Here is a 19584-nt window from a genome sequence, read left to right as displayed (position 1 = left end):
CTGTAGGTGGCGGGAGCCCTTAAGGGGTGAGTCAGATTTGGGTTTGTTTGGAAGAGGAGGGTGTCTGAGTTAGATTACAGCCTTCCGTAGTTTACTCTGGCTTCAGTGATTGATGTCAGGGGGATGAGGAGGTTAGAAGCAGGGAGGTCAGGTGGCTGGGTAGTTGTTCAGTTGCTGACAGGAGGGATGTTGGGACTTGCAATATCGCCATTGTGCACCTGTTGTTTACACCTAATATTTGAGCCTAACCAGGAATCTTGCAGACTTGTTCAGCAGGGGGCACTGTGGCCACTGGCTGGCTGCAGTGGCCAAAACCAGATGTCTTTGGGCCTGAGGCAAACCAAAGCAACAGAGGACATTTAAGCCGGATGAAGGCAGGCTCAGGGAGCTACCGCGACCATCAGGCATCTGAAGCCCCCCTGTGGAGACCCATCAGCCTCACTCTGTGTTGCCACAGGGCAGGGTTGGGGATGAAAGGGGGCACCTCTAGGTTAAAAGGTGCTTTCTTTTCCAACAAGTAGCTTAGCCAGAGATAGAGGGAAGTAAGTCCCAGCTGGCTACCTCGGCGGGGATGTGACCTGGGAGGCAGAGCAGGTAAAGGGTGGCTCCGGAGACAGACAGTAAGATTATTATCCCAGCACTTTGGGAGGCTGAGACGGGCGGATCACGAGGTCGGGAGATCGAGACCATCCTGGCTAACACGGTGAAACCCCGTCTCTACTAAAAAAATACAAAAAACTAGCTGGGCGTGGTGGTGGGCGCCTGTAGTCCCAGCTACTCGGGAGGCTGAGGCAGGAGAATGGCGTGAACCCGGGAGGCGGAGCTTGCAGTGAGCTGAGATCCGGCCACTGCACTCCAGCCTGGGCGACAGAGCGAGACTCCGTCTCAAAAAAAAAAAAAAAAAAAAAAAAGATTAGATCCTGGCTCCACCATGTTCTAGCTGGTGATCCTAGACAGCATTTGAATTTCTGCATGCTTCATTTTTCTTACCTGCACGTGAGGATAGTAAAGTATTAAATCTGTCCTGCATAAAGTTTTCTGAGACTTAAACGAGATGATTCATATAAATAGTATAGTCCCTGGTAAATATTAGTAAGTGTTAACTGTTATTTATTTGTTTGTTTGTTTGTTTTTTGAGTCAAGGTCTCTCTCTAGTACCCAGGCTGGAGTGCAGTGGCACAGTCTGGGCTCACTGAAGCCTCCACTACCCAGGCTCAAGTGATTCTCCTGCCTCAGCATCCCAAGTAGCTGGTGGGTCTGTAGTGGGTCTGCAAGCATGCGCCACCATGCCTGGCTAATTTTTGTACTTTTTGTAGAGATGGGGTCTCGCTGTGTTGCCCAGGCTGGTCTTGAACTCCAGAGCTCAAGCGATCCATTCGCCTTGGTCTCCCAAAGTGCTGGGATTATAGGCGTAAGCCATCACACCCAGCCAATTTTATTATTATTAACACAAAGCTTCATGGGTGATTCTGATACACAGCCTAGTTTGGGTACTACTGAACTCATGAACCTCCAGCTTTCTTCAATCCCTGGAATCTAGGATGATATAAGAGAAACTCAAGTGGCTGATATGAGACTATGGTATTAAACCTACAAATTCTCTACACTCCAGAACAAATGAGTGACAATGAGTTAGGGGTTCTGTTTAATGCATTTATGTGAATAAATGGTCTTTAAAATTTATTTTTACTTATAATGAAGATCACACACACAAAATTGAAAAGTATTAGAAATCTACTTTTAACTTTTAAAAACTATTCATTTTTTTAACCAAACAGTATGGTATGAAAATTTCCTAAATTAAAGAGCAAGACTGGGTCGTTGCTTAAAGAAAATTGTTTGGACCTAGTATCTCAAAATAAACTGTAAGTTATTGCAAGTGTTAGGAAAACGGTGAGTCGGAACAACCACTAGTGGGTGTGGGCCAGGAGAGACTAAGGGAATTCAAGCGTCTAACAAAATATTAATACCCAAATTCAGCCTCGGTTCAGGTTTTGTGTGTCCATAAGCTACTTTGCCAGCTTAAGTCATCTTATTGGATGTATGCAGGCCTCCTGAGGGAAGTCGAGGCTGGAGGGGGTCCTGTGGACAGCCAGTGGGTTCAATGCTAGGGTGGGAGCAGATTCCCCTCCTTGTAATTTGTTCCTTCCCTGCAGAAAAAGAAAAAAAAAATGAGTTTTGTTTTTTTTTTTTTTTGAGACCGAGTCTTACTCTGTTGCCCAGGCTGGAGTGCAGTGGCGTAATCTCAGCTCACTGCAACCTCTGCCCCCCAGGTTCAAGCAATTCTCATGCCTCAGCCTTCCGAATAGCTGGGACAACAGGCATGAGCCACCACAACTGGCTAATTTTTGTATTTTTAGTAGAGATGGAGTTTTACCGTGTTGGCCAGGCTGGTCTTGAACTCCTGACCTTGGGTGATCCGTCCACCTTGGCCTCCCAAAGTGCTGGGGGAAAAATGAGATTCTTTATGTGCAAGGCCTAACATATAAGAGAGAGGGGAAGAAAAAGGCAAAGGGGGCAAAGGGTGAGGAGGAGAGACCCTATCAGCAGCTGGAAATTGAAGGTGTGGTGTGGTCGGTGGGTGCATTGTGTGCTAGCGGCACATAAGGCCTGATTCCTCTTTTCTTTCCTCAGCCATCAGTCATCACCCACAAAGGGCTATCTTGCGGACACTTACGCTGCAAGAGCCACTTCCTCCAGTCTTATCACCCCACCCAGGCCCCGTGGAGCAGCCAGAAGGCAGGGAGTAGGGAGGCTCTGCTATCCAGAGCTTCTCCCTTGCAGGTCCCCTCCGTTGCTGTCAGTACCCAGCTGGCTCAGGGCTCTGTGATGCCACCAGCTGGGCCTATGAGGGCCCTGAACTGAGTCCTCACTGCGTTTCTCCCAACCCCAGGAAGGTATGCTCAGCCAGAGCCCAGGCCTCACACACACTGGCAGTGACAAAAAGTAAAACTTCAGCCCCGCCCCCGTGTCTTTCCCCTGGCACCCCCGTGTGCCTTTACTCTATGGCTGACCTTTGTACTCGTAAGCTATCTAGAGGCTCTTTGGGCCTCCGCCAGAGTTTCCTAAAATATACGTTTGCTCTTCTCATTCTCCTGCCCAGAAGCTTCCAGAGTGCCCTCTTGACTTCAGGCTGAGTCCCCACCTGTGAACGGACTCACCTTTCATTTAGTGCAGACATAGGCCCCCCTGGAGTTTCTCTCTCCCCTTCCCTTCCTTCACCTGGCCAGCTCTCACTCTTCCTTGAAGACCAACTCAGATATCACCACACTGGATTTGGGACCCTCCTGTGTGCACACCTGGATCCAGTCACTGGATCCCGGTGACTGCAGGGCCACAGAGACTCAGAGAAGCACTAGACTAGGAGTCAGGGCGCCTGGGTCGGGGCTTTGCTGCCTGACTAGAAGTTGCGTCCTCTATCAGTTGGGCATAGTGCACAGTGGTGTTTGCACTTCCCTCCCCAGGATGGGACAAGCAGTAGATGAAAGAGTTTGCAGTGTGTATGCAAATGGGAGGGGCAAGTCTTTCTGTGGACAGCCTGAGAATAAGGACAGAGAGCTGGGCCAGCTGGCCTTCCCATGGGTCCTGTCTCACCTCCGTCAGGAGGCAGTGGTGAGACACCCATGCTGTTGTCTTCGATCCTTGTCCACTGGTGATGTCAACTCCCCAAGCGAACATCAGAAATACTTGCAACCAAGCAAAGCTAAGGTTATCTGACCTCCTGCAGTAAGGGAGAACCTGCACTGGCAGAATCTTAGTAGGGTCTGAAAATGGAGGAATTAGGGAAGGGTACTTAGAGGATTTCAGGGTCCAGGCTTGGTGATTTGAAGGTGGGTCTTGCAAAGCCATTTTAGCTTTGGATTGGTGAGCCCAGCAAGGGAACAGTCTTGAAGTGAGTCTGGATGAGCAAGCTGTTAATCTTGTTAAGTTGTCTAATGGATTCACAGTCTTTTCTCCCAGGAGCAGGTATTTTCTGCAGCAAGCAGTGAAGTTATTTTTACTTGGTCTCAGTCTGGTTTAACATAGTAACAGGAAAGTTGGCCTGGTCCCAGAATTGTTTAACACAGGGATGGGGAATTATGTTAGTTTCATTCTTACTGGCAATCCTATTAAACTGAATTCTGGGAGAACAGAAACTGAGACACAATCTTTCTGCAAACTCTCATGCATTAGCAAAGTGCCTGGCAGACACTGTCAGCACACAGCAAATGTTTCTTGAACCTGTGTATGCATGAATATCCTCTTGCACCCGTCAGTGGTCCTGGGAAGCCTCTGAACAGCACTGTGCTTGGGAAAAGCAACAACAGAGAACGTGTCCAACAAGATGCTGCCTAGACCCCTGCTGCTCCCAGTGTGTCCTGTGACCAGCCTCAGTGTTCCCTGGGAGCCTGTGAGAAGTGTAGACTCTCAGGCCCCACCCCAGACTCTGTATTAGCAAGCAGCCCAGTGATGTGCATCAGTATCCAAGAAGAACTTTAAGTGTCTGGCCTGCACAGCAGTGGGAGGCATCAAAGGTTTCAAACGTGCAGCAGAGACTAACGGAACACTTCCTACGAGCCAGGCGTGTGTAGAGCCCTGTAGGTACCACCATGAGGTCGCCAGGATTTCAGCTCTGCAGGGAGGCAGGCACATAAACACACAACTCAAGGACCGTGAGAGTGTAGGAAATGTACTTTTTCATTCTTTGTATAGGAGAGAGATTTCTGTGCATGAACCCAGATACAGCAGGTGTGTCTGCGTGTGTGTGTGTCCGCGTCTGTGTGTGTCTGCGTGTGTGTGTTTGCATGTGTGTGTGTGTGCGCGCGTGTGTGTGTCTGCGCGTGTGTGTGTGTGTGTGTGTGTGTGTGTGTAGAGTCTGCTTTTTCCTGCAGAACGTTAAGCCTCTGATTGACTGCACCTGGCAGAAGCAATAACCACAGCCACCCACTTCCTGTCCTTTTCTGTGGGCAGATCCTGACAGCGAGCGGCGATGGCACGTGTGCCCTGTGGGACGTGGAGAGCGGGCAGCTACTGCAGAGCTTCCACGGACATGGGGCTGACGTCCTCTGCTTGGACCTGGCCCCCTCAGAAACTGGAAACACCTTCGTGTCTGGGGTAAAGACCCAACGGAAACTCCCTAGGGCTCCTGTGTCCACTAAGGAGGCTTATGGTGGCAGTTCTTGTCCATTCATGGGATTAGCCTAGGCACTTCCCTAGAAGGGACTGCAGGAATTGTCCTCAACTCCCCACTAAACCCCCAGCTCCTGCAGTGACTGCACTGGCTCCAGGCCCCTCTTGGGGGCTTGGTGGGCAGCTACAGGGCTGAGCTGTGAGGGCCTCCTTCTGTTCTGCCACTGATGTTAGCAGTCTACAGAGTAATCTGGAATGTTCTCCTGTATGAGTGCTGCAACTCAAGGTGTATATCTGCCACATTTTAAAATGTCATTCCTCAAATACATAGCAGAGACTTAGCATCTGAGAGCATCAGAGACGCACACAAGGGCATGGCAGGTCAGATGGCTACTGAGCTGAGGCAACGCTGTGATGCCGCCAGGGCCTTGGGGCCTGTGGGGCACTCTCCCACCCCACCCCTGCCAGCCACCATCCTCCCTCCCATCACAGGGTGCAAGAAACAGAGGCTTTGAAAGCTCAGAGTTGGCACACAGGGCCACAGAGACTCAGAGAAGTGCTAGAGTAGCAGTCAGGGCGCCTGGGTCGGGGCTTTGCTGCCTGACTGGAAGTTGCGTCCTCTATCAGTTGGGCATAGTGCACAGTGGTGTTTGCACTTCCCTCCCCAGGATGGGGCAAGCAGTAGATGAAAGAGTTTGCAGTGTGTATGCAAATGGGAGGGGCGAGTCTTTCTGTGGACAGCCTGAGAATAGGGACAGAGAGCTGGGCCAGCTGACCTTCCCACGGGTCCTGTCTCACCTCCGTCAGGAGGCAGTGGTGAGACAGGACAGTGACGCACATACTGTCAGGTGACTTCTGCAGCTGGGACACCTAAGGGACCTTTGCTCCAGGCTGCCCACACATCGATCCTAGGAGCCAGGCAAGGGCTGTATGAGCTGTAGTCAGCAGCGACCCTGATTTTCTTCCTGGGTATCCGGCCATGTGTAGGTGTTTCACCCCTGTGCCTTGGTATCCCTGTGTTTCTCTCTCCTCGACTCTACTGTGTTTTTTAAAAATTACTGCTATTACTGGAGATCATATTGTCTCATCCAGAGCACTAAACTGCATCCGATTTCTTGTCCTCTAAAGACGTGAAGGCCTTTCTGGTTTCTTTGCCCACATTTTCAGTAAAGACACTTGGGCCACGGGCCTTCCTCAGATGTGTGATGGTGCTTCATTACACACCTCCCTCTGCTCCAAGTTGAAACCAATAACTTGGACACCAATTTTAAGCTGTTACTTTTTGACTGTTTAAGCTGTTTGACCATTTAAGCTATTTGACTATTGAGAGTCCACATTCTACTTCTTGAGCTTGATAACATGACCACTCTGCAGGAACTTATCAAACTGCTCCCAGAGCCTTGACAGGATAATGGGAAAACCCTCACGTCTGTGACCCTCTGGGTCATGTTAGCAACCTGAAGACAGCATTGACTTTACAGGTGTTGAGGCAGACGTCCGGGGAGGTGACTTGCCTAAGCCACCTGGCGCGTCAATGGCAGCACCCTGATGGGCCTCTGGTTTGCGGATTCCCAGCCCGGCATGCTGCTGAGGGTGCAGATGGCCCGGGGCGCCTGGCTCTCCAGCTTTGCTGAGGGCTGCTCCATACACCAAAACAAAGCTGGGACTCTCAGCTGCTCCATTTGGGCACTGCCAACCCATTAATGTCACAGCTAGAGAGGGCCCACCACGCACCACTGCCTGCCTGCCTTGCCCTCTGGGCTTAGGGAGGCAAGTATAAAGAGAAGAGAGAAAAGAGGGAAAACGAAGGGAAGGGAGATGCCCGGGGGAGGGTAAGAAGGGTTTGCCTCCATTCAGAAATGCTCAAAAGAAGAAAACAAGCTAAAAGAGGAAACTGAGTGCCTTCCCTCCTGCCTCCCATCCCAAGACCTAGTTCTAGGCTGCTAAGGGCTTTCTGACTGAGGAGACTGCCCTCAGGTAAAGCTAGTCTCAGAAAAGTGTGTTGTCAACCATTTGCTAATGGGAAATAAATGGTCTCTGTTATATAACTGGGACTCGTGCCTTGTCTATAGACATTCCTTGAAGTGGCCATAACTCTGGGTAATTTTGCATTTGTAGGGATGTGACAAGAAAGCCATGGTGTGGGACATGCGCTCCGGTCAGTGCGTGCAGGCCTTTGAAACACATGAATCTGACATCAACAGTGTCCGGTCAGTGAGTAGAATGTTCATGCCACCTCTCTGTTCTGCCGGCATTGCCTGGCTTGGGTAATCCTTAGCCAAGGAACCGCCTCCAGATCAGTTTACTTGGCTGAGAGAGGCCTCCCCAGGAAGAAAGGCTGATTGTGGTGGAACTGAACAGTGCTTCAGAACTCATGGAGAATTTTAATTTAATTGCATTAGGAGCAATTAATATCCTCCCTAGGTTGAATCAGCATTTTTCACCCATTCATTCAGTAAATATTTACTGAGTATTTATATGCTAGATATTATTCTAGAACCTGGGAATAGACTAGTGAACAAGATAGACAAGGTCTCTACTCTCTTACAGGAGACAAACTAGACCAAACACAAATATACAATTTCAGATACTGATAACTACTATGGTAAAAGTAAAATAGGGAGATGGGATGGGTCATTTCTTAGAAGTCAAAGACAGCCTTACTGAGAAGGTGACATTTACATTGAGGCCAGGATGATGAAAGAGCCAGGCACGCAAAGAGCTGGGGGAAAAGCACAGAGACGAGAGGTTAAGGGACCTAAAAAAAGGCCAGGTGGTCACTGGAGAGTTTTGAGTTGGGAGGGGTAGGGGTGGCTAACCTGATCATAAAAGATCTCTCTGTTGGGAAGCCGAGGCGGGCAGATTGCTTGAGCCCAGGAGTTTGAGACCAGCCTAGGCAACATGGTGCAACCCTGTGTCTACCAAAAATAAAAATAAAAAAATTTAGCTGGGCATGGTGATGTGCGGAGGAGGCTAAGGTGGGAGGATCGATTGAACCCAGGAGATTGAGGCTACAGTGAGTCGAGATGGTGCCACTACACTCCAGCCCAGTCAACAGAGTGAGACCGTGTCTCAAAAAGAAAAAACCCAAACAAACCAAACAGATCACTGGCTATATGGAGAAGACATTGTAGGGAACAAGAATGGAAAAATGACGACCAGTTAGAGGTGGTTGTGTGAGTTCAACAAAGAAACGATGGTGACTGGAACTAAGGAAGACATGGTGGAGACAGAAATGTCAAGAATTACGAAATGTCTGAGATTTTGTCTACCTACATGTTAACAAGTTGGGCTGCCATAGCTCATGGATGCTGGTAGAAGACACGAGACTCCTGGGTCAGAGATGAAAGACAGTTTATTACTGAGAGTAATGGCAATAGCCAGGATATCAGCTTGTTTGTGCTGGTATTTGAGCCCCAGTTCCACAGGGAGACATGAAAAGGGCCAAATGACACTGGCAGATGCAAGGGATGCACTCTAGAAGAACCCTGAGCTTAGGGAACCCACGTCTTTTATCGAGGGCAGTAAGCAGCAGTCCATGTGCTAAGACAGGGAAGACTGGAAGGATAGGGGGAAGAGGTGGGTTTTGCACATGGATTGGGGAGCTCTCTTTGGGGCTGGTTAGGTTTGAGATGCCTATTAAACATTCAAGATGTCAAGTAAGTAGCAGGATCCATGAATTAGATCCTAAGAGAGAGGTCAGGACTTGCCATGTATGGAAGATGGTACTGTTGAGACAGTTTATAAAGTATTTTCATTATACTCAGAACTCCCAAGAATCTTCATTATACTTAGTGGGAAAACACGAGAATTGTTTCTCTTAAAAACAAGAACAAAAAACAATACGTACTTACTTTAGTACTCCTTGCCCTCAAATGTGGGATAAGGAAAAAAGCAAAAGGACTCTCACTTATTGTAAATATGCAGTAATTACCTAGAAAATCAAAAGAAATCAATCTGAAAATCACTACAGATAGTAAATGAAGTTAGTAAAATGCAAGATAGAAGATAAAGCCACAAAAATAAGCCCCTATGTATTAATAAAGTATAGTCATTCCTTGGTATCTGTGGGAGATTGGTTCCAGGACCTCCCTCAGATACCAAAATCCTACATAAAACTATGTAGTATTTTCTCAGGGTATGCTGAAGTTATAAAAATAAATAAATAATAAAATTAAAGTGGTATAGTATTTGCATATAGCCTATGCACATCCTCCCATGTACTTTAAATCATCTCTCAATTACTTATAATATCTAATAAATGTATATGCAATGTAAATAGTTGGTAGACTGTATTGTTTGGAGAATGATGACAAGAAAAAAGGTTCAGTACAGATGCAACAATCCTTTTCTTTTTTATAATATTTTTAATCTGCAGTTGATTTTATCCATGAGTGTAGAACCCATGGCTATGGAGGGCCAATGTACAGCTTTAAAATGCACACACTCAGCTGGGCGCTGTGGCTTATGCCTGTAATCTCAGCATTTTGGGAGGCCAAGGTGGGCAGATCACTTGAGGTCAGGAGTTGGAGACTAGCCTGGCCAACATGGTAAAACCCCGTCTCTACTAAAAATACAAAAATTAGCCAAACATGGTGGCACATGGCTGTAATACCAGCTACTTGGGAGGCTAAGGCACGAGAATCGCTTGAACTCAGGAGGCAGAAGTTGCAGTGAGCCGAGATCACGCCACTGCACTCCAGCCTGGTCGATAGAGTGAGACTCTTTCTCCAAAATAATAATAATAAAAAAATAAAATGCACACTGTCTCACCTGAGCTGTTTCATCTCCCCTGAGCCCTCTGCCTCTAACCTCCTTTGACCATCAGTTTTCAACTTAAGCTTCCCTCTGTCCAGGAAGCCCCCCTGGTTTCCAGGGCTGACTTAGGTGCCCTCCTGTGTGAGGGGGACCACACTGCATGGCCAATTTACTCATCGATCTCCTCCTGCACTGAGGAAGTCAGAGAGAGAGAGAGAAAAAATCTTGCTTTTTAAAGTATTTGAAGTAACCAAACTTTTAAAACTATTTATGAATTCTTAATGGGAGAAATAAAAGAAGATGTTGATAAATGGAGACATAAACCCAATTATTGATAGAGAACACTATAACTTAAAAATTTAAATGGCCATTTTTCTATATAGAGTGAATGCAGTTTCAATTAAGTTAGTTTATGGAACGGTGTAAATCGATGCTGAGACTCATCTTACGGATGCTCCAGGGACTGATTCTGTGGGCCATGTTCAGGGTACCTTTTGATTTTCTTCCAGGGCGAACACTGGCTACCATGTCTACCCAAGGCTGAGGTTATACTGAGCATTGTCATTGTTCTCTTAGCATGCCCTTTGTAGTACACTGGATTAGTTAGGACATGGGCTTGTATGAGAGAAGCCCAAATAACAGTGACTTAAACCAGATGGAAGTTTTTTCTCACCTTAAAATCTGAGCTGCTATGACAGCTCATTCTGTCTTCGCAACCCACTCCCTAGGATGGTGCTCCCTCTCCTGCCCCCACTGGCCTACCACCCTGCCTTCTTTCCAGCTGGCTGGTAGAGGAGAGTTGCGCTTATCGCTTCTGTCTGCATCCCATGAGCCAGAACATGATCATATGGCCACATCTGGCTACAGGAAGACTAGAAACAGTTTTCATTCTGCCGTGTGCCCAGGAAAAACAAAACAAACCAGTGTTTTTCAGTGGGGTTCACTATTAGCATTTTGGGAAGGACATTTCATTGTAAGGGAATGTTCCATGTAAGACATTTACCATCCGTGTGGCCCAGCCACTGAATTCCAGTAGCACCCCCTGGGTTTGGTGCCATTCAAAAAAATCCTGCTTTTATTTAACCATAGCTATAGGAGAGAGAGAGGGGATACTGGGGGCACAAAAAGTCTCTTCCAGATAATCTACGTATTACCTGGAAGATAATACACTTGGTCCCTGAACTTCCCACCAGCAGAAGGAAATCATAGCCCATGTGGCCCCAAATGGTATTTAATCTAGAAATCATTTTGACATTGGAATATGGATGCGTCAGATACTCCATGAATTCATAATGCTTTCAAAAACATAATGTGCCCACACCGTGATGGACTGACTGGGGCAGAGCTGAAAATGGTTAACATTTCTCATCCAGCTTTTCTCTTCTCCATCCCCGTCTTTCAGGCCAGTGTAAGTTAGTCACACGAAGTCAAGCTTCCCTCTCGTTTGCCAAATGTTTTGACTCTCCCCTCCCGCGGGTAGGAGGAATAACTTTAGCTGTTTTAAAGGGCTGCTCCTCCTCTGGCTTTTGTGGAGCTATAGGGTAAGTCACTGGCACAAGAAAGAAGAAACAAGCCTGGTGTGGTAGCTCACACCTATAATCCCAACACTTTGGGAGGCCTAGGAGGGTGGATCACTTGAGGTCAGGAGTTCGAGACCAGCCTGACCAACATGGTGAAACCCCATCTCTACTAAAAATACAAAAATTAGCCAGGCATAGAGGCATGTGCCTGTAATCCCAGCTACTTGGGAGGCTGCGACATGAGAATCGCTTGAACCTGGGAGGTGGAGGTTTGTAGTGAGCCGAGTTCAGGCCATTGTACTCCAGCCTGGGTGAGAGAGTGAGACTCAGTCTCAAAAAAAACAAAAAAAGAAACAATGGAAGGTGTGGGGAACACAGCCGGGTGAGGCAGAGCGGAGGGGTTTAAAGACATTTGCTCTCATTCTGCCTCTGGATTATAATTTAGGACCCATATTTCTCACTAATCATTGAGAAGAGAATGACTATAGCAGTAATAATCATTCATGGAATGTGTTTTCATTGGCACCATGCCAGATTCTTTGCATGGACTGTCTTATGTAAACTTCACAGCAGAAAATATGCATTATTACTCTCACTTTTCAGATGAGGAAACTGAGGCTGGGCAAGAGGAAGTCATTTGCCAAAAGTATCGCAGGTAGTAAATGGTCAGTGCAGACATCCAATGTGGCTTTGTGCATCTGATTCCGTGTCTGTGCTCATAACCCCTTTCTTATCCCTGAGCTCTGGGCCAAGTCTTAGGAATTAGATATGTGATTGAGGGAAACTATATTTACAGGGGGTCTGCTCTGTGTTCTGTGCCTGATATCAACACACATTATCTCACTCTACAAGGCCAGCGTCATTGTCCCCCACTAACAGGGAAGAAAACTAGAAGTCAGTGGGCCTGACGTATGAGCTTCCTCTTCCGTCTTCTGCTGCAAATATTCCTTAAGTCCCTAGAAGTAGAGATTCTGATTCCAAGGGCCTAGCATGGTTCTGATGGGCATCCAGGGTCGGGAATCACCACCCTAGATAAAGTACTTTCTCTCTGCAGGTACTACCCCAGTGGAGATGCCTTTGCTTCAGGGTCAGATGATGCTACGGTATGTTTCTAAGTTATTGAGAGCTTTTCCTAGTCAATAGAGGGATCTGCTAACTTATTTTTAGAAAATAACTATTTTTCTGGTTACAGAAGTAATGAGTACTCAATGAAGAAAATTTGGGGGAATATTAAATTACCTTGATCTCCTTACCCAAGAAAAATCATAGTTGGATGAATTCCTTTCTGACTTTTTTTCTTTTTGACAAACAAAATGCTTTGTAATTTGGCATTTTCACTTAACAGAATGTGAACATTTTCCCAGGCCGATAAATAGTTCTCTCCATTATATTTTCTTAATGATTGAGTTGTATTCCATGTTATGAACGTGACATTCATCTTGAATTTTTGGCTCTTATCAAGGTTTTTTTTTTTTTCTGTTAAAAACACTGCAATTAGTGTTTTTGTACCTTGCTTATCATTTCCTTAGCATTCTCAGACATAACTTGCTGAGCCATAAATAGACCCAGTTTTAAGGCTTTTGATACTGATTGCCAAATTATTTTCAAGAGAAAAAATATTTTCTTATTGCCCTCAGAATATCAAATACCTTATGAAATAATGGTTTCAATTCTAATTTTCTGCTAAAGAAATTACAAAAGAATAGACTGAGAGTTTTGAAATAATGAAAATGTAAAACTTCTGTATGTCAAAGCTATATAACAATATAAGGGAATACATCATGGAAACTTCTTGCCACGTACAGTACAGGCCAAGTTGAAATCCTGTAGATATGAATAGGGTTACATAAGCAATAAAACAAACACTCCAATTAAAGAAGAGAGTAAAATGCAGGTCATTTACAAAGCAGTAAATCCAAAATGGCAAGTAAACACCTGAAAATGTTTTCAAAGTCACCCATAATCAAAGAAATGTATGTTTTAAGTTTTCAGTGGTCGGATGCCCATTTTGCCACTTGGATTAGCAAAGAAATGCTCAGAGGTTGGGTTGGTGGGGAGCCTGGAACAAGCCTGGGGTCAGGATAGTTGGCACCACCCTGCTAGAGGGCAGATAAGAATCAAGAGCTTGAAAACATCTCTACTTGGCCAGGCATGGTGGCTCATGCCTGTAATCCCAGCACTGTGGGAGGCCAAGGTAGGTGGATCACCTGAGGTCAGGAGTTCAAGACCAGCCTGGCCAATGTGGTGAAACCCCATCTCCACTAAATGAGACTAAAAATACAAAAATTAGCCAGGCGAGGTGGCGGGCACCTGTAATCCCTACTACGCTGGAGGCTGAGGCAGGAGAATCATTTGAACCCGGGGAGGCAGAGGTTGCAGTGAGCCAAGATTGCGCCATTGCACTCCAGCCTGGGTGACAAGCGAAATTCCATTTCAAAATAAAATAAAATATAAAATAAAACATCTCTACTTCTGATCTGGTCATGCTATTTCCTGATAACTCTTCTAAGGATTCTATTTCTTACCTCGTCTAAGGAAAATACCAGAAACACATGTAAAGATTTTTATGTAAGAATAGTCATCATAATATTATTTATAAAAGAGAAAAATTAAACACAACCGAAACAACAGGATTTGGCTAAATAGATTCTGATATATTCAGTAACCATATATATAACATTTTTTGAAGTTTTCTTTTAATGATATGAGAAAGTAGGTATAACCTGATGTTAATAGAAGCAATAATGAAACATCCAGCCCATTCAGATACACACATAAAATAGAAATAGGACTGAAGGAAACAGCTCAAAATTAGTAAATACCTCTAGGATTTAGGGTGACCCTCATTAACTTCTGTATACATTTCTGAATATTTCAAAATTTTCTACAATGAACATGTGTCCTTTATCAGAAAAAAAAAACAACTGGGGCCTCCTTTTGTTTTTATATCTGAAGAAATTTGCTATATTTGTCATTTCTTTACTGACTCATAGAGATTAATAGGAATCGGGACTCTTTACGGACTAATAGAAATTAATAGGAGTCAGGACTAAAGGATGAAATAACAGTAGGAAAAACTAAGAAGTTTTTCCTTCATCCTTTAAACTGCACAAGTCACTAGCACCTACCTGTAGTTCTGTGGTCATCACATCACCAAACTGAAGCCAGAAGTAAGTGCTGCTTTATTTATTTGCCCCCCAGTGTCGCCTCTATGACCTGCGGGCAGACAGGGAGGTCGCCATCTATTCCAAAGAGAGTATCATATTTGGAGCATCCAGCGTGGACTTCTCCCTCAGTGGTAAGGTTTTATTTCAGAAACTTTTCCCGGGACTGTAAGACAGGACCGGAATGAAACTAGCGCTCCACCATCACTCAGTTCCTTTTCATTATCCGAGCTTCCTGTGGACCAGTATGCGAAATCATCCACATTTGCACCAGTTTTCCTCCTCTGAGCTTCTGACCTCCCACTTTGCCCTGCTCCAGGCAACTTCCCCTAGCCCCATTCACTCCAGGGGGAAATGAAGGCTGTGTACTCACCTAATGCTGTCCTTCAAGGCAATGAAATGTCAGAAATTCACTTCTGTAACGCTCTCAGGCATTTTCTCCCCAGTCTTTGCTTCTCTTCATGCCCCAAAGGGAACTTTTGTCCAAGGTGGAGGTTAAGCAAGAGTCCCTTCTTGACCAGGCACTGTGACTCACGCCTGTAATCCCAGCACGTTGGGAGGCCAAGGCAGGCGATCACTTGAGGTCAGGAGTTCGAAACCAGCCTGGCCAACATGGTGCAACCTTGTCTCTACTAAAAATACAAAAATTGGTTGGGCATGGTGGTGCATGCCTGTAATCCCAGCTACTCGGGAGGCTGAGGCAGGAGAATCGCTTGAACCTGGGAAATGGAGCTTGCAGTGAGCTGAGATTGTGCCACTGCACTCCACCCTGGGCAACAGAGCGAGACTCCGACTCAAAGGGAAAAAATAAAATGAGTCCCTTCTCAGTGCCCTGAAGCTCATGGCTCCTTTGTGGGAAGTTGGTAGTGAAAAAGCATAGCTCCAGAAAGATCATGTCAAAGAAAGAAAGCAAAATAGAAAGTTAAAGCAAAGGTAACAGGCTGGCTACCTGGACCACTTGATTTCCCCAGACACATCCCTAGACTAACTGCACATGAAGTTCCTGCTACTGCCTGGAACATCTTTTCCCTGCCTTCTCTGCGTGACAGACTCCTATTCAACCCTCAAGAGCCAACTGAAATGTCACTTTAACTTTCTCTCTTTAAACAAGTTTTACAAGTTGTTAACTAGCAAATGACTAGAAATAATTTTTTTGTGTCTGCAGTGTCCCCCTGGATCCCCCTTCCTCTCTGGTCCCATAGCACTTTACATGTGTAAAGCACTTGCATTATGGCTGTTACCATGGGATGCTACAGTGATCTGTTCCTCTCAGCCCCACATCCTCCACCAGGGGCCATGACTGTGCTTTCTCCCCTTTAAATCCTCAAGGGAAAGCACAGTGCCTAGGACTCAGTGGGCCTGAATCACTGCTTACTGAATGAGTGAGTGAGTGACAGTCATGTAATGAGAAACAGGAAGCAAGGAACTGGCTTAACAGCTATCATCTCACCCTGCTTCAAGGTCGCCTGCTGTTTGCTGGATACAATGATTACACGATCAACGTCTGGGATGTTCTCAAAGGGTCCCGGGTCTCCATCCTGTTTGGCCATGAAAACCGCGTTAGCACTCTACGAGTTTCGCCCGATGGGACTGCTTTCTGCTCAGGATCATGGGATCATACCCTCAGAGTAAGAGAGAGGGTTTTCTCTTTTCCTGGGTGTGAGAGGAGAGAGGAGGGGTGACAGGCCTTCTGAAGCAGAGGGAAGGCTTTCAGAGTAAGCTCGGGTGGGCCTGGTCAGCCTCGCCGAGCTCTCATTTCCACTCTGCCCACAGCCACAGGAGGAACTAGTTGCCTGGAGAGGTAGCGAGTGCCCCATCAATGCAGGTATTCTCCACAGATTCGACAACTACGTATCAGCCTGTAGGTGAGGGAATAGTTAGGCTTCATCATCCAGAAAGTTCCTTTTGACCCTCAAAGTCTGATTCTTGTGATTCTAGCCTTTGGCAAACCACAGATAACCAGTCTCTTCTCCTGTAGTATAGGGTTCTTATTACATTTATTAACCGTGTGATGACGAGGGTCACAGATCCAAGAGGCTGTGAAGCCCCTGAAATTATTACTTTTATCTTTCTTTTTTTTTTTTTTTTTTTTTTTTAGTTTTCCTATAGCTTAATTTTGGAAGTGAAGCCCCTGAAATTATATATGCCAAATTTGGGGTGTATGCATTTTGTCCTCATGGCTTTCATTAAATTCTCAAAGATAGCTCCATAACCTTGTTGAGTGTTGGCTCCCCCAAAATACTACCAAAATAGCCTGTTTAAGCCGGGCGTGGTGGCTCACACCTGTAATTGTAGCACTTTGGGAGGCTGAGGTGGGCAGATCACTTGAGATCAGGAGTTCCAGACCAGCCTGGGCAACATGGTGAAACCCCGTCTCTACTAAAAATACAAAAATCAGCCAGGCATGGTGGCAGGCACCTGTAGTCCCAGCTACTCGGGAGGCTGAGGCAGGAGAATTGCTTGAACCCAGGAGGCAGAGGTTGCAGTGAGCCGAGATCATCCCACTGCACTCCAGCCTGGGCAACAGAGCAAGACTCTGTCTCAAAAAAAAAAAAAAAAAAAAAAAAAGATGCCCATTCATAGAGCAAAGCTAAATTGATTGCTTGCCTCAGTGTGGAACATCAAGAATTGGTAGAGGTGTAGTGGCATCTCAGAAGAGGAGGACAAAGGCATGCACGAGGTTTTTTGGGTCTGGTTTAAGGCAGGTTTTTGTTGGGGGCCACTTAATTAGGATTGGACAACTTTGTGGCATAATAGTTTTAGGATTGCTGGACATGGGTGGGGGAGGGTTTCGAACAAACCCTTTAAAAGTAAGTACTCATTCGATGCTCTATATTGTCCTGAGACGTGGGTGTATTTTCTAAAGAGGGTAAGTTGAGTAGTCTAGTGTTAGGATAGAAAAAAAGGATTTTTGCAAAATTCCTGAAGCGAATAAAAAAGTTATCTGTGAGTTCATCTTCCTGGGTAAGAGTGTCCTAAATGAGTAAAGTCCTGTTAATGTGTACGGTGAGCTGTATGGGTTCAAATGGTTTTGGTTGTCAGTCTGTTGAGTAAAGTCCTGTTAATGTATACGGTGAGCTGTATGGGTTCAAATGGTTTTGGTTGTCAATCTGTAAGAGTAACCAGACCCTAGTAAGGAGGCTGCAGATGCCCCACAAACAGTTAACTAAGGGAGGAGGGGATCGGGTCCAAAGAAGCACCTTTGCGTTGCTAGGAGTACAGTGTTATCCTTCTAAGGCACAGGAGCACCCTATTTTGGATGGGGTGTGTGTGTGTGTGTATGTGTGTGTGTGTGTACACACGCACATGTATGCCCATGCATGTGTGTGAATAGACTAATTTTATCTCTTTAAGCTCAAGTTTTATAAGTTGTTAACTACAAAGGTCTAAAATCTATCTGTTTGTGTCTTCACAGGTCTGGGCCTAATCATCTCACAATGCACTCATGTATACCTGAGAATTTGAAATCTTCACATGTAAATAGATATTACTTCTAGAGGAGCTTAGGGTTTACTGCGATTTAGCTTAGGGGAGTAACCATGGCTCACAGGTCACTAAACGTCTCCAATATGACTATTAAAACTGTCACCTGTGGAAATACACTAGTGTGAGCCTTCAGCACTGCGAGAATACCTTCAAGTACAATACCTTCAAGTTCTTTTGGAACACTTTAAAATGTATCTGTTTTTAAGGTTATTCTAAATTATAGTAGCCTCAACTCATTCTGTCACCAGTAGAATTCAGCAGTTAATATAGTCCGTATTATTTCTTTGAGTCAATTCATTTTCAGAGCACTTTAAAGTCTGATATTTCTTGTGCACTGTGATGCCTGGAACCTTCGTCTGGAAGTGCTGGTTTTATGGACTGAGGACTGGTAACTGGTCTGGATAGAAGCAAATTCCAATCCCAAATGTAATCAGACAAAAATCACTTTTTTTAGAATGTTTTTATTGTAAAAGTGTCTTCTTCAGCTTCCTGTTCTATTGTCTTTTTTCAGATAAAACATTTTTGTCTATGGTGAACTGCTGTAAATGACACAGAGAAATGCCTCAAAAGGACAGGTGGTTTGACTGATGAATGATGATGATGTCACTGTGTCACTTGGACAGGGCGTTTTCTCTGAATTGAAAGGAAAGCCAGTGCTGTTTGTAAACAAACGCTTCTGAGAGCAAGCAAAACTCTGTGTGGGAACACAGGATAGTAAACTTATTTAAAAACCTATTAGTAGAATTAGTGGAAACACTTAGGTTAAAGTGGATCTTGTCCATATAAATTATATTCATATGTATTGCATTGCAATTATAATTACATATGCAAATTGATGGATAGTCATGAATAATAATGTCTGCTTCTCTTATGCAGAAAGAAAAACAATATTAAAAGAAGATCTTCTCTTTATCTGAGACTCAGAATTCCTTCTGGAAGAAGGAAGTACTTTTTGTTATAGGATCCCTTCTTTTCCTTTTTTGGTTTTTTTGTAAGATGTAGATGCTTAGTCTTTGCTTTAGAAAACTTCTCATTTAAAAAGATGGCACGCATTATTATCTAGGGGAATAAAAGGTCACCTCAGACACCAGATGTCATTCCTGGTGAGGCCTGCCCTGCGGCCTCGTGGGTGGCCTGGGGTCTGCCGGCAGGCTCTGGCTGCGCCTGAAAGCTGCGGGCACCCTGTCCCTTGGACTGTCGGGTCTCCTCTCCTGGTCCGGCTCCAGCCCAGCCCTTCTTCTGGTGGTAGCTCTGGCTTTGCAAGCCCAGCTCCAGGCCCTGCTCCTCAGAGAGACCGTTCCAGAGCTCGAGCTGGGCACAGCCATAGGACAGGCCTGGAGCAGATGCTCCAGGGGTGGGCCAGGCCCACCCTCACAACTGCTTGTTCAGGTATCGTGATGGGCCACTCGATCCAAAATCAGCCCGGCCAGCTTTTCCATCATCTCACTTCAAATAAACATAATAATTTGATCATTTGCAGAGCAGTTACTGGTGGTTTTACTGCACACCGGGGTCTGGGGTAGAGAGAGAAAAACAAAAGGCCTCTG

At 45.6% G+C, this 19584-nt stretch overlaps 1 protein-coding gene across 1 annotated transcript in view; it reads left to right on the top strand.

The window, feature by feature from the left end:
* Nucleotides 1–18527, top strand: part of GNB5 (G protein subunit beta 5) — a 54933-nt gene extending 36406 nt beyond the window's left edge. Inside the window, exons 6-11 of the mRNA XM_025389940.1 lie at nt 4951–5094; nt 7228–7319; nt 12442–12490; nt 14589–14685; nt 16013–16179; nt 17967–18527. Coding sequence (XP_025245725.1) covers nt 4951–5094; nt 7228–7319; nt 12442–12490; nt 14589–14685; nt 16013–16179; nt 17967–17978 — 561 coding nt within the window. The 3' untranslated portion in view covers nt 17979–18527. The remainder of the gene's footprint in view (nt 1–4950; nt 5095–7227; nt 7320–12441; nt 12491–14588; nt 14686–16012; nt 16180–17966) is intronic.
* Nucleotides 18528–19584: the final 1057 nt, after the last annotated feature.

The sequence above is a fragment of the Theropithecus gelada genome, chromosome 7a, assembly GCF_003255815.1.
Source record: "Theropithecus gelada isolate Dixy chromosome 7a, Tgel_1.0, whole genome shotgun sequence".
Classification (NCBI taxonomy): domain Eukaryota; kingdom Metazoa; phylum Chordata; class Mammalia; order Primates; family Cercopithecidae; genus Theropithecus; species Theropithecus gelada.
Note: the sequence above shows the minus strand (reverse complement) of the source record. Positions and strands in the feature narration are given on the sequence as shown.